The sequence below is a fragment of the Hemibagrus wyckioides genome, linkage group LG15 (genome assembly GCF_019097595.1).
Source record: "Hemibagrus wyckioides isolate EC202008001 linkage group LG15, SWU_Hwy_1.0, whole genome shotgun sequence".
Classification (NCBI taxonomy): Eukaryota; Metazoa; Chordata; class Actinopteri; order Siluriformes; family Bagridae; genus Hemibagrus; species Hemibagrus wyckioides.
The window spans coordinates 9428390-9443432 of record NC_080724.1 but is presented as its reverse complement, the minus strand read 5'-3'; the positions used below and the strand labels follow the sequence as shown (position 1 = coordinate 9443432).

The window sequence follows — 15043 nt, the reverse complement described above, 5'->3', positions numbered from 1 at the left end:
CAATAAAGAAGGTGCAAGTATATAAAACAGGGTCAGAATAGCAAAAAAAAAAAAAAAAGAAAAGAAAAGAAAAAGAAAGAAAGAAAGAAAGAAAGAAAGAAAGAAAGAAAGAAAGAAAGAAAGAAAGAAAGAAAGAAAGAAAGAAAGAAAGAAAGAAGAAAGAGAAAAAATATTTATCATACGAATATAACTCTGCTTTCTGTCATTCATGCATTTCTTTCTTTTATTTCCCTCATTTGCTAACAGAAAGCGGGAGAACACGAGAAGAACAGAAACGCTGAATGTAAAAAAAAAAAGGGAAACAAAAATCATCTGGAATCATAGTAGCCTGTTATTCTGCAAAATAGTATATTAAGCACGTTAGGTGAAATAAGTGAACTCTCCTAAGGCATTATTTTCTTAACTAGGACAATGATATGCATTTAGCTCGGGCTATCAGAATTATTTCCTTGATGGATTAGTTTATTTCTGGCACTAATTGACCTACGACTGCAAAACCCCTCTTTCGGGACAGTACAGAAATGTATATAGATAGTACATAATTTTTTGTAACAATATCACATTTCGTTTTGGACTATGCCTTATTTATACACTACAGATCTTTATAGGTACATACGAATATAATAGCAGCTAAATAGTCAACCAGTTTCAGACAGTGAAATTGTCTCTACAAAGGTCAAATAACTCAATTTGATCAAATTTAAAAGTACCCATATTAATGGCGTAAGTTATATTTTCATTTCTCATTTTACTGGTTGTTAACTATGTGGAATATAATTCCTAAAACCAAACTAGGAGACAATTGACTTGAAATAGATAAGCGAAATAGATGTATTGCCGAGACATACACTGTTCCAGTGAGCCAAATGGCATTCTCCAACTCATTAATTACAATCACATAATGCATTAAACAAACCAAGTGTTTCTTATCAGTGGATTTACCAAACATTAGTGTGCTTTGTGATTTACACATGACTCGCTGAAGCATGTATGCTCCTGTCAAAACAGGAACTTATTCATGAACAGAATGTGGGGAGTTCTGAAAGGCATATCTGAAATGTAACTTTGTTTCTTGTCATTCCTTTGCATGCTATCAAAATGCACTGGGTGATTTTCCATTCTTCTTGAAGGGTGTGCCTCTATTATAGTGCACCAAAGGTTATTTCGTCTTAAAACCGAAAAATGAGGACTGCAAATTGACCCTGAATGCAGGACAAAAACAACAGAAGGGTATATAACAGCACCCCCTAATGGCCGTTTATGTTTTATATTCTGTTCAGAGAGTTACAATGCACATGTAAAAAGATTGGAAAGGATGTAAGACGGGACACTACATCTACTAGCTCAAATTCATATCTTTTACTGAAATAAAAAAAAAATCTCTGAACTGATTTTCTACTTTCATTTTGTTGTCTTCTGCATAACGTGCTTTTAATAGAATTTCGTGTAAATGCTGTAGGACCTGAAATATTGTATGCGCATTAGAAAATGAATATATTTTTATTTAATTGATAGTGAATTAAAATGTTCCGACTTTACATTAAATGTTTTTAAACTGTTTTTAAACTAAGGTTTTTAAACTAAGGTTAATTAATTCAATCAGTCATTTTTCTACCTGGTGGTGGTCACAGTGCCAGCAGGTTGAGAGAGTCCACTCAGACTGTCCCCAGCCATAGATTCCATTTCCTCCTCCTGGTACCCAAAACCAATTGTAAGATATAATTTCTTCAGTAGGTCTGGGATATATATCCAGTGGGGTCTCAATCAAGTAATTTGTCTCTACCAGATTCCTGAGCTCTTTACCAAAATTTAAATTAAGAGTTAAACGATATGTTGCCTTATAGCATGTTGGAATGAAATTTTGAAAATAAATGAATGCAAGTACAATATTCATGCACTCATGTATTCATCACATAGGCCTACGTGGAATGGATTAGTGGAGTAAACATCAGTGTTATTCATTAAACTAAAGTCATTTAAAAACTTTAAAATGGACATTTCCCTTAACAAATCTGCCTATAATTAGAACAAACATATATGTTATGCAAATTTTAAAATAAATAATACATGCATAAAAAGACACCAATCTCTTTTATATTAACTTTTATCAAGTATTTTAGTCATCACAATCTGTGGATTATAAGTTAACAGACTAAACTTTATGTTGACATGTGAAACATGGCCCCCATGTTACCTTTGTCACTCTCAGGGCAGCACCCATAAAGGTATGAAACAAACACAATGATTTCAACATCTGTTACTGTAATAATAATAATAATAATAATAATAATAATAATAATAATAATAATAATAATAATAATAATAATAATAATAATTATAATATAATGTAGGCCACAGTGACCTTCAGGTAGTTTGTTCCATAATTTTACATTTACTCTGACCTTCACTTCGACTTTAGGCCTGTAAAAACAGCTAAGGTTAAAATGTGAGGTTAAATGCTAGAATGTGCTAATAGAGCAATTCATTTATGACATATGTTAATACACTTATGCAGTAAGCTGACTATATACTGACATTCTTATATTAACTGTAACCTTCACTAAAAAAGCTGTAGGAAATAAACAACCTGATGCCTAATTTGCCCTCTTTTGCCATAAAAAAGAAAAATCTCTTGCAATGAAATTCCATCTGCTGAAAGTGTGACAATAAACAGTTAAGTTTAACACATGTCACTATACACTTTTTACAGAATGAAATAAACAGACAAACTACTGACCTGCCCAAACATACAAACAATTACCTTTACATTTCTGAAATATTGCAGTAATGATTGAGGTAAGGAAACTTCTTTTGTAATGATTTCTTTTGTTAATCAAAAGGGCAGCTGGTAGTCCAAACCTTACAGTTAAATTATTTATAAACCAAAAATGTTGAATAAACATTTTACATTTATTTGACTGAACCAATATCTAATGTAATGCATGTCCATTTTACTGCCCTGAGAAATGCCTTCTGACAGGCCATGGTATTTACAACTTTGTGGCATTTACAGCTATAAGCATAGACAGAATGGGCCCCCCCCCTTATATATATATATATATATATATATATATATATATATATATATATATATATATATATATATATATATATATATATATATATATACATATGTATTGTCTAAAAAAGAGGAAAGAACCATTATTATTATTATTATTATTATTATTAGTAGTAGTAGTTGTAATAGTAGTAGTCGTAGTAGTAGTAGTGGTGGTAGTTGCAGTAGTACTCAGTTTATGAACTGTAGCCTAGAGTTTGCCAGAACGTACAATATTATCTTTTTCACAACTTATTAATCATCATCCAAGATCACTCTGACTACTGCCACTATCATGTAACACTGCTTAGTGTATGTTTATTTATTAATTCATGTTTGAGACCTATTTTCTTAATAATGTGGGCTAACAGAAAAGCACACAACAACAAACAAACAGAAAAGGCACTGATGATGATGATCAAAATCAACACGACTACAAAGAATTCTTTATTCTTATAATCTCACATCTGTTCCTCGACTATTTCATTGCGCGTTTTAGTCTTTTACAACTTGAAATAAACTCATCGAATGATCAAAGAGCTCTTGCATCTTCAAGCATAAGCTTGAAATTGCACCAGAAGATAAAATACTAATATTTTCATGGGTGTACAAGATTAACAAATGTGGTCCTTAAAAACAAACATTAATTTATTACATTATTAAATTCTCATCACAGAATGTAAGATATTTCATTAATCATCAAAGCAATGTAAAACTACATTATGTGGAATGCAAGTAAAATATCAGAAATGTATATTATAATATATTATAATTATAATAGTCCAGCAGGGCCCCCGTCTCTCAATCGAACAAAACAAAAATCGAATGTTAAAGCTTCTAAGAGTGTATGTTTTTGCTTGGTAATAACCAGTGTATTAAATGTTACTGATATATCTAAACGCTAAACATATACAAAAAACCGTTAATTCATTCACCGTGATAAAACACACGGGGAAATTTGAAGAGCAGTAAGCGAGTTGTGACTTTTGTTGCAGTGTATTGTTGTTCACACTGCCCTGTACATGACCCCACTGCACAACACTGCAGGTCTGCCCTGCACATGACCCGCCATAATGTCTCATCTAAAGATCTATGTGCTGCGCTCTGTGCTCTCATCTGCAACCCAATACAAGATGAGTTAAAATACTTTCAAGCTCCCAAAGCCACTTCCTGCACGACAAGCGGAGATTATGACTAAATCTCCTCATTTCACACACGTATACGCCGTATTAATTCTGAGCCATGCTGTATTAAAAACCTTGAGACAGCTTTGAAGTATGTGTAACATACGTTTAATAAAACATATAGCACATGTGAGGCTTGCGGATTTTTTTGTAATTTAACGCAAGAAATTCGTAATTAAAAATGATTGCACTGCAAGAAGCTCTAATTCCTAAACTTTCCAGAATCGATAGAGAAAGAATTTACAAAAAATAACGGAGGACATTAAGCATTCCAGAATCAATTTCTCAAAAAGTACTATTGGATTACATGCACTGAATAATTCCCGTGAGTGTTCCGAAGTAGAGTACGTATTTAATTTGAAACGGGAAAAGCGAGATTATCAACTTACTGCGATCGCCAGGGATCCATTTACGAGAGGCGAGTTTTGCCGAACCGTGTAGTCTGACAGGAGTAAAGGCTTACTGACTGCCCTAAAGCCGCTCTCTCTTTCGAAGATACGACCAGCCAACAGCTGCGATTGAGGACAGTTAAGATTATATATGATGTAAATATATTGAGGGTTTGTCAGGTCTTCCAGGCCATAAAACCCACTCTAATGACCCCACGTGCTCTCCGTGAACCACTCGCAGGTCCTGCTTAAGGCAATTGGCATAAATAACCCTCAAAACTTCAAAATACGTGGACAGAAAGCTAAAAAGGCGGCCTTCTTTAAAAAAGCAACTTAGTAGCCACTGTTGCACCGAAAGTGTTTGCAATAGGCAAGAGAGCGAGTGTTGAAACTCACAGCGATATGGAATTCCGTCAAACTCCAGTTTAGGTAAGTAAGCGCAAAAAAGCCTATACATTTGGTGTAAAAAAAAAAAGTTACTTATTCCGAGTTTGATTTGTTTTGTGAAGGTTCTTAAACTCGAGGATCAAATGTAGTCGGATAAGGAACATGGTGCGAAAAAATGTGCTTCCATTTATGTAGTCAATCAAATAATTAATGTTTTCTCAAACCTAGGTGACTTACAATGTAATATCAATTCATCTGAACGACAGGGAAAAAAATGGTAGGCCTAATCTAATGTCGTGAATGTACACAGTCATTTGAGGGACTATTATTGAAACGCTAAATATTTTTTTATTTACTGTATTTTACTGTAGAATACATAACCAAAACCACTTACAGCCATTCTTTAAACTAAATGTAGATTTGAGTGCAATGTCTGTGATGCAGTCACAAATGTTCGCAAAACTTCCGATCGTCTGTTGAAAAAGGAAACAGTTGTCACTGTTTGAGAGGTGTGAGGAAACGTAGTAAAACTTTATTGGGGTCATAAAGTTTTATGCCTCAGTCTGAGGGCTACTGTAAATAATTGGCCCAAGGGATATGACCGGAGAGATCCCATTGTGCCTCATTATTTCGTCTGTGCACGATTCTCCTTTAGAAACATTTAGATATAGGACAAAATTCCTGCTTTTTAACTGTACCGAAATTGCATTTCGCCAATTTAAATATCAGTAAGTCTCATAACCAGACTAGAAACCATTTAGCAATGTTTAGAGCCTTTGTATATGGTAGATGATCTTTTTTTTTTGTCCCATTGATGTAATTGTTTCTCGATTAAAACGAACAGAATAACGATTGAAAGGGTCTATCCGGTAATAAGTTTATTTAAATTATTAGGCCGCACCAACCACATTTGATTTTTTTATGCATTGCACATATAACATTTGTAAGATTTTGAAGACTGGTTTTGAAGAAATAAAGATAAAGATGTAGGTTAGAACTTTGCACTTGGCAAACTTTCTTTTGATGAATTGACAGCTTTGAAACAGAATTGCCTATTTTAGTATTTAAAACATTCCAAGTCTTCTCTTTCTGCAGTAAAATGAAATTACTCACATCAGGTACATGACTAACGTGTTATTGGAACATACAATAAGTAATATGACATTTTGTTGCGTGCAGTTCATCACTAAAGACACATCCTATAAACAGACATATCCTATCATACATATAAACATGAAATACAGAAGTCAAACCAAATAATACTGAACCACGTAAAACCATGAAAGATCTCTTTAAATAATTAGAATTGCTTGTTCACGTGTTAACCTGCTGTAAGTTCTGGATGGGTGTGACCCAAATAAGCTCCTCCCCGTTGTCAGTGTGTCGTCAGCTGAACAAGTTGTAAGGACATACTTTACATACTTAAATTAAATTAAAATTGTGATCTCTTAGTTATAATCTGCAAGTGTCAGTTTTGCACAGCATGGACTTTGAAACATTTATATTAATGAACTTTTGTTTCATCTTGCTTGCAGGTATATTTGCTAAACCACCTTTTCATTATAGTGCACCTTTAACTTTCAGCTTTGAGTCCTTCTTCCACTTCATGCGACGGTTCTGGAACCAAATTTTAATTTGTCTCTCGTTCAGGCAGAGGTTATTGGCGATCTCGATTCGCCTGCGACGTGTGAGGTATCGGTTGAAATGGAACTCTTTCTCCAACTCCAGAGTCTGGTAGCGGGTGTAACTGGTTCGTGACCTTTTACCGTCAGAGTCTGGGTAGAAAGATATTGGTTATGTCCACGGAAAGGTCAAGCATTATAGCGATGTTCTTCCACAGTTATATTTTGGCCTACATTAATTGCATGCTGATGTCAATTGCTGCGTAATCCTAAAGTAAAATGAATGAAATGAAAATATACAAACATCGGCATCGATGAAGCTGATGATCTTAATGAGGTTACAAATGTTTAAATCACTTAAAAACATTCGGAAGTGAATGGAATTGGAAGCAGGACTCGACTGACAGCTAGTCACCAAACAATTTGCTGTGTCAACTTTATATTAAAAAAATAATATATATGTTTGATAGGTCCTCTAGTTGAAGTGGCTTCATTATTTCATGAGCTGAAACCTCCACTTGTCACAACATCCCGCAGTACTACAGCTGCTGGTTAGTAGTCTACTTAGAAATTAATTGATCAAAATACCATGATATTGGCAATAAATTGTTGCCTATAAAGTTCGAACATGTATGACCAACCTCTGTTTCAGTGCAAAAAGCACTTTCTTATTTTCACACTAATGACGCGGAAAATATTTTTGCTCAAGAAAGGTTGCCAAACTATACTAATAATAACCCAAAAATGTCGTTTTCTATTTTTTGATTCTCTTATGCAATTATATAGCAGTAAATTTGGCTGCAGATCACAGTAACAGGACAGGTTTACGAGCAATAGGTGCCTTTGTTATAAAATTTACGACCGTGAGTTTTATTATTTCCTGTTTTTGGCCTATAAAACTCAAGAAAGAAAGTATGGAGGGATCCGACCGGCATGGGATGGAATGATAAAAATATGAGATGCGCAGCTTTGCTATTGTCTTAAAAATACATTAGATGCAACTTTACCGTGGCTAATGTGTAGCTTGGTCATCCATGGGTATATCTGCGGTTGCGACTGGGTCTGAAGCTCACTCGAGTTAGTTTGTTGTTTAATCGTTGGCGTGATCTCCACATCACCGGGCTGGCTTTTGCCGCTGGGTTTTTCCGTAACTTCCATAATCATCTCTGCTTTTTGGCTCAACAGTCCTTGACTGAGCAGGTTGTACCCGCGTGTACTGACACGACTTGGGGAACCCATTGCTGCGCAAGCCTGGCGATGTGGTGGCGCGTTGATCCTGGCACTGTTGTGCTTATTCATCGCCTCCCGTTTCGGGGACTCGGAAACGACTTGAGAAGCTAACGCTCCACTGAGATCGAGCCCTCCGTAAGCATAAGTGGACTGCTGAAACTCTGAGACAGCCCCATAGTTACCAAAAGTGCGCATGCTAAAGGAGGGTGCATCGTGCGTTTGGTTACAAAAAGAGTTTCCCACGTACGAGCTCATTCTACTTCGATACAAAGTAGCCTGCTAGAAAGGAATCGACTAGAAGCACGTATTCACAACAGAACAAAAATGAACGTACAACATACATCGATTGTTTGTTGTTACTAATCTTGTTTATTGTTTTTGATTTGTCTCCCTTGGAAGTTAAAGGGGCTTTGCCCTAAAAAGGGCAGGATTTATAGGTGGCGGAATATCGCCTGCTTTTTTCACGATGCAACGTGTAATGCCCAAATATGGGATGCTTAAATAGAATCACGTGCAACTGTTGGCCAGTCATAAATTGGCTTGATCCCCCCGAGATTATTGATGAATAAGGGAAACGTGTCCGATAACTTTGTGGTGTGGAGACTATCTAAGCGTTTGGGCAAAAAGGCGCGAGACAGTTAGACAAGAGCGTCATCTGGTGTCTGATATTTGGCAAAGCTGAGACGCACACCAGTACTATTGTTATTTCACATTATATTGAAATGTTGTTATATGTGTTTTATGTTCTCAGTTCACATGTAACATATTTCACAACTTTTAAAACAGACAAGTGAAGATTTTCTGAAGTTCTAAGATCTTGGAAGATTGGTTAAATCTACTTGAAATGTGTTCACTCTTAACCATAAATGATCTTTGTTAGCATTACGCATGAATTGACACTGTTAAAATTAGAAAATAAACTTCAGTTGTAAGTAATGATTTTACAACAGACCTGCTCCATTCATTGTTTGGAGTAGGCTGCCGATTTATAAAAAACTTACCAACGCTTCGGAGACAAATAGAATTTTCGGTGTACTGTGTTTCTGATTGCAGTTATACGTACTGGGGTGAAAACCATTCTACTAAAATGACCTTTTGGCTCAAGAAAACAAATTTAACGTGTATACGTGGGCCTTAGTTTAGCTTTTTTTCTCACATGAGGTTTTGTCTTTGAAAAATTAAAATTCTAGTTATCTTCAGATTCACTTAAAATTTTTTCTTCATAAAAATGTTTTCCTTATCTCAGCCAACACACTTGCATGGAAACAATGATTCAGGCAAAACAGTTTTGTCTTTAAAACGGTTTATTAAATAATACACATTTTGACAAAATATTAGACATGTAATTGCAAAACAGTGAATGTCTTCATTTTCATAGCAGTTTTTATTCACTTTAATACAACTTTATAAGCATAACTATACGTGTATGTTGAATTGGTATGAAATTAGCTGAACGGTAAATATTTAGCCATTACAGCGGCTTTTTGTACATCCACGCATTGACGGGATGAAGTTATTAAAATCCATAAGAACGTAAGGTAGCATGTTTCATCCCAACAGTGCTGGTGCTAATTGAACGAGAACAAAATAACACATGTGCATAGACTACATTTCCTTCACATTTGGAATGGCAATGGTTCTGTGTATGCAAAATCAATGGAAAAGTTTATTGACCCAATTAGTTTACAGTTTGTTTCATAGAGTAACTATTTACAAGCCTACAGAACGCTATAATATTAAGATTGGTTGCCGGACAACAGCGTCTGTGATATTGCATCTAAACTGCCTAAAATGAGGCAAAACATATTCTTAATACAAAGAGTGATTAGCATAATTCTGCATATCACCCCCCTTGCACGTATTTCTGTGATAATGGTTTGAAAATGAGTGTAAAGGTATAGCAGAATACACAGTCCATGCAGTTATAATTGCATTTCTGACAGTTTATAGGTAGTTACGTTGCAGTTTAACAGGCGTTTACAAATCAAAACAAATCTACTAGTCTTTGTTTTTAACTTCTTCTGTCGCCTCCTGATTACTTTGTTTTTCTTCCCCCTGGGTAGCATCCGTCGAATCTGTCCCAGTTACAGTCGAAGTCAGGTTGGTTTCTTTCTTCCATTTCATGCGGCGGTTCTGGAACCAAATTTTAATTTGGCGCTCTGTTAAACAAAGAGCATTGGCAATCTCTATCCGTCTGCGTCGGGTCAAGTAGCGATTGAAGTGGAACTCCTTTTCTAGCTCCAGGGTTTGGTATCGGGAGTAAATCTGTCGACCTCTTCTTCTGTCAGAGCCGTACCCAACTCCTGTTTATAAAATATGAAAAAGTGGAACAAAAATGTTAAGAAATTAACTACTGACATAATTGTACTATTGCTTTGTATGAGAAACAATTGATTCTCATCACGTTTGTTACTTATTGAAGTTTACTTGCCACAACAATTTTATAACTATATAACACAGTAATACATTATATATATATATATATATATATATATATATATATATATATATATATATATATATATATATATATATATATATGTACATACAACTTTTTTTAAACGGGCAAAATCATGTGTACAATAACAAGAGATGTGCAAAGTTTTTCCTTAATGCAAGGGAAAGTTTGGCCAAATGGGAATTGCCTCTTTTAAAAGGGCTCTTTTATAATCTGACGATTTAGTTGTGCTTTATGGGGTCATAAAATGTAGGCGCGCTGTTACTATGGCATATCGTAAAACTGAGTCACTCCACCAGAGTAAAATAGCTGGCCGGAGCGTAACACTTACCGCTGTGCGAGTTCATGCGCTGCATCCACGGATAGATCTGGATCTGGTTCCCTTTTTGCTCCTGTGCAACGCCTCGACCGTGCTCCAGGCTGTACTCCTGAGCTACGTGGCTCTGAGCATTGATTCCCATGCTAGTTTGCCTGCAGCTGGGAAGCACTTCCTTGTCTTGGAGGAACACGTTAGATCCGTACTCGTACGGTCCCCGGCTTGACCCGAACACAACGTTGTCTTGTGGCGAATAGAAAGGGGACGCGTAAATCCGGTTCTGGGTCACAGTGGAGCCGTAAGACGAGAAATGTCTGACAGGATCATACGTGGTCGTGTTTAGTGGCATGTTAGGCAAAACCTCTTGACCACCGGATAAATGACAGGAGAGTGACGGGTTCGCGAAATACGAATTCATGCCTTCCCCTATCGCCCTCTCATCAACTCTGCCTTCCTTCCTAATACCCCTTGCTTAGTCTCTCACGTTTCTGTGCGCCTAAGTGTCTATGTTCCTCTCCCATATACTCACGCTCGTGTCTCCTTCCTGCTTTGTAAACTCTTTTGTTTAGTTCAGTAAGATTTCAAAAATTTTAATTTCTAGACTCCGGTTAAGACGCGCAACCCAAGTGTTATAGCCAAGGCTTGGCTCAAGGAAAGACAATATGACAACGTCACCTGACTAGTTTCCACCAATTGAGAGCGCTGTATACGGAGGAATATGTAGCTTGTAGCTTCATATCCCAGTGGTTTCAGTTGATAATGTTTAAGGAAAACAGTCTCTCTCTCTCTCTCTCTCTCTCTCTCTCTCTCTCTCTCTCTCGCTCGCTCGCTTGCCGCTTTCTCGCTTGCTCACTTTCGTCCATCTTCGAATCTTCGATAAAAAATAGTGATATGGCCTACATATGCAATAATCAATGCATCAAAGAATAGTGTAAGTCAAGGAAACAAACAAACAACTGTGCAGTGAATATTTACATTTTGTCAAATTGTACCAGAACCTGTCATATCGAATTTCCTGCACTATTAACAGTGTTTATAACCCACAGGAAAATAGCTTCACTGGCATGACACTTGATAGGTTTAATAAGTTTGGTTTAACCAAAACGCTAAAATATAGTGTAAATTCTCTCGTTTTGTCATTGTGACATAAGTTAATTTAAAAAATAAATCGTGTAACTTTTAAAACCCTCCTGCTTCAATGATATACATGTGACAAAGTCAATTATGTATCATGCTGAACATTGCTTAACAGAACATGTGCGGCAGATGTGATTATTTGGACTGTCGTAGTGCCTTGTATTTCAGTCTACTAATATAGGGAATTATATTTTAAAGCGTTCAAAAATAAAGAATATATTATTACACGTTTTATGGTTGTTAATCTACAATCTTAAATGAAAAAGACGAAATGTTTTATTGTGGTCTGTATGTCTATTAAATATTTGTTTTCTTTTCGTGTCCTCTATAGCTTTCTTGGTTATGAAAGGGAAACGTCTGTGCATTTCCTTTCACCATTTGTATTGCATTGAATTTTTTGCTACTGAAGGGACAAGAGGAAGGCGGGGGAGGGGACATGTTACAAAAGAATGCGTCAAACGCGCCTTGGTGCCATAAAAGTCAAAAACCAACTGAGGACCTCCAGCTCTAAAGCAATTACTGTCTCAACACTCTGAGGAGAACACCGCTTGTACAACGCATTTATTTACAAATGATGCGGAATAGATTTTTTCGCTTATAGTATAGTTTGAAGAGCAGACTACGCATGATTACAACGGTCTTCCAGTCATAGCATGGCATTTGCTTTACCAGTAAAACTAACCCCCAACCGCATGTAACCGTACAACAAACCGGCTGCAATAAAACAACTTAGAACAAGTTTACCTGTTTTGCTAATACGGTTTTACATTTTGAATGACCAGTAAAAACCCATTCAGTCAATATTAGAACAAGCACGTATTAAAATAAGTGAGTGGTGGAGAGCAAATGACCTTAATGCAGTCCGCATGACGAAAAGTGTGAAGCCAAAAACAGTGGCTCAAAAGGTGCGCACGACATAAGACTGACAGAACAGTAGAGTTTAGTCTTAAATTGAAATCGCTGATTAAAATTGCAGTCATAAAAATTACAAAAACAATATTTTATAGAATAGCTCTTAGCATTCAAGAAGGACAAGAATAAAAGATGCCGCAATACTGAGGTTATCAAATACCTCATACAGTCCATATTAACCATATTTAATCTGCAGCTAAAGAATAGAACCAAATATTGGAATGTATTAAACAAATATTTCTTTCGTATATAATTTCTATATAAGTTTTACATTCCTTACATTGTATTGCAATAATAATATTTCTTTTTAATACCTAATAATATAACTTAATACCTAGCAATATAATTTATTTTATAAATGTAAATCATAAATTCAAAATAATTGGAACATTACTTTAAGTGTATATCAATATTTATTATATTTAAATTTGTATTATGAAAACGCATTTTATGTATAATTAATAATAACTTTAGATTGCTGGAACATGCATATTTTAATTTTGGGTCCTGAATTAAAAAAAAGTATGTTAAAAAACTTTATATAATGTGCACAATATGCGTGTTTATAAGAGAATCGGAAATAGGATAACTTGGAATATTTTTTGCGGTCTTTAGCGCGTCAATTACAGAAACACAAAAGAAAATTCCATCACGTATTCTACAATAAATCAGAATTTTAAGACTAAACGATCGGGTACACGTACGCGTTTCTTATTATATTATTACTGTTTTTTTAACCACAGAAGCCAGATTCTTATAACCACATCTGGACAAAAAAGATCAAAGTAGTTTCACGAGTCTATGCAAGTTGTAGGTCTTTGATGTTCGCGAACATGACTCTCAATCGCCTTGAAGAGAGACCGTTTGATTACCAATGTATTTAATATTGTCTATTTTAGAAATAACGAGCAAAACACGGCGGACTCAGTAAGCTGTTGGTATGCGACTCGGGGGAAAGAAACAGCTTAAGTGTTTTATTGCGGCCCTTAAGACAAATCACATGGTTGTGTTTCGCCTTTGCAAGCGGCAATAAACGCAGAGTCCGTTTGGCCTGTATTATATTGACTTGACAAAACCTGGTCATTGAGAAGTGCTGGAATGCTTCACCAAAACTCTGTCTTGGTGCGTGCAAGAACAACTGTGACATAAACAAAAGGCTTTCAGCGGCAACAACGAAAAGATAGAAACGCTTCCAGACATCCAGCTCTGCAAATGTACTTATGAATATATTTATTGGCTTCTTAACAAGTACTAGATTTTGCTGCAGAAATCTCAAACACTCAAATCCCGTCAAAACTCGTCTTTCCACAGTCTTTCTAAACGCTTTCTAAACTGCTTATAGCCACGCTTGGTGATTTACTAAGATATTTAAGTAAATTTGCTGGACACTAACAGCTACAAATATGTTCAACCTTTGTGCGTTTTGGACATCATATTGACTCTTTTAATTCTGTTCAATTTTACAGTGTCACGGTGTTTTCTTATTGTGTCTATAGACAAACAAGGTACAAGGTAAAACAACACAGATTATTTTTCTTGAAACAGACATTATGTCGTGGCACACACTTTTGTTTTGCTATATTTGTAAGGTACTGGTGTTGCCAAATAACGCTAAGCCTAAGCCTAATTCTACAACTATGTATTTCTGTCATTAGATTTCTGTACATTTGGAGCTTCCAAATAAGCCCACACACACACACACACACACACAGTGATCAATCACGGTAAACATGCTTAAATATTGTAAGCATTAGTTAACATGTTATCCTAAAATGAATACGTAGCCATTGACAACAAATAATATTTGTATGTATAATAAAATTTAATTTAATATTTAAACAGATCTTTAATTTCTTTTATATCAAAAAGCTGCTGTAATCTACTAAGCAAAATCTACTTCGTAACTGTTTTGTTGTTTTTGTCTTACTTTTAGATGGGAACCCAAGGCAATTTTACAGAAGACACGAGAGTCTGTTTGAGGGTGCCGCAACTTTAAAAACCCATAAAAAACATGAATGCATGTTTTGGTCATGTGTGGGACTGACGGAATCAACAATAAACCTATATAAATATATTCATTGAGCTGTTAATATGCAGTAAATATTTTGCTACGGAAAACTGCAAATGTAACTAAATGCAATTGCCTCTCAACTGTATATCATTTTCTCTTGTGTACTCTTCTGTATAAAAGACGCGACTTTGACTTCTACTGCTAAATAAGAAATAAACAAACTGACAAAACAGTACATGGTTTTATGACGTTTTTTCTACATATCTACAAACGATATACATACACCAACATACTACAAAACGAATTTCCATGTTCACAAAGAGAAGGTTTATACTTATA

General features: G+C 35.5%; 2 protein-coding genes across 2 annotated transcripts; both read right to left on the bottom strand.

Annotated features, from left to right (window-relative positions):
- Positions 1 to 6526: 6526 nt before the first annotated feature.
- On the bottom strand, positions 6527 to 8258 carry hoxc5a (homeobox C5a). Its single transcript, XM_058410503.1, has 2 exons — positions 7648 to 8258; positions 6527 to 6793 (listed from the first exon to the last, which is right to left on the bottom strand). The coding sequence occupies exons 1-2, from the start codon at positions 8123 to 8125 to the stop codon at positions 6579 to 6581; spliced, it is 693 nt and encodes a 230-aa protein (XP_058266486.1). The 5' UTR covers positions 8126 to 8258; the 3' UTR covers positions 6527 to 6578.
- Positions 8259 to 9216: 958 nt separating this feature from the next.
- Positions 9217 to 13011, bottom strand: hoxc6a (homeobox C6a). Its single transcript, XM_058410502.1, has 2 exons — positions 10660 to 13011; positions 9217 to 10173 (listed from the first exon to the last, which is right to left on the bottom strand). Exons 1-2 carry the CDS (start codon positions 11060 to 11062, stop codon positions 9869 to 9871), a joined length of 708 nt encoding a protein of 235 aa, XP_058266485.1. The 5' UTR covers positions 11063 to 13011; the 3' UTR covers positions 9217 to 9868.
- Between the last annotated feature and the right edge of the window lie 2032 nt (positions 13012 to 15043).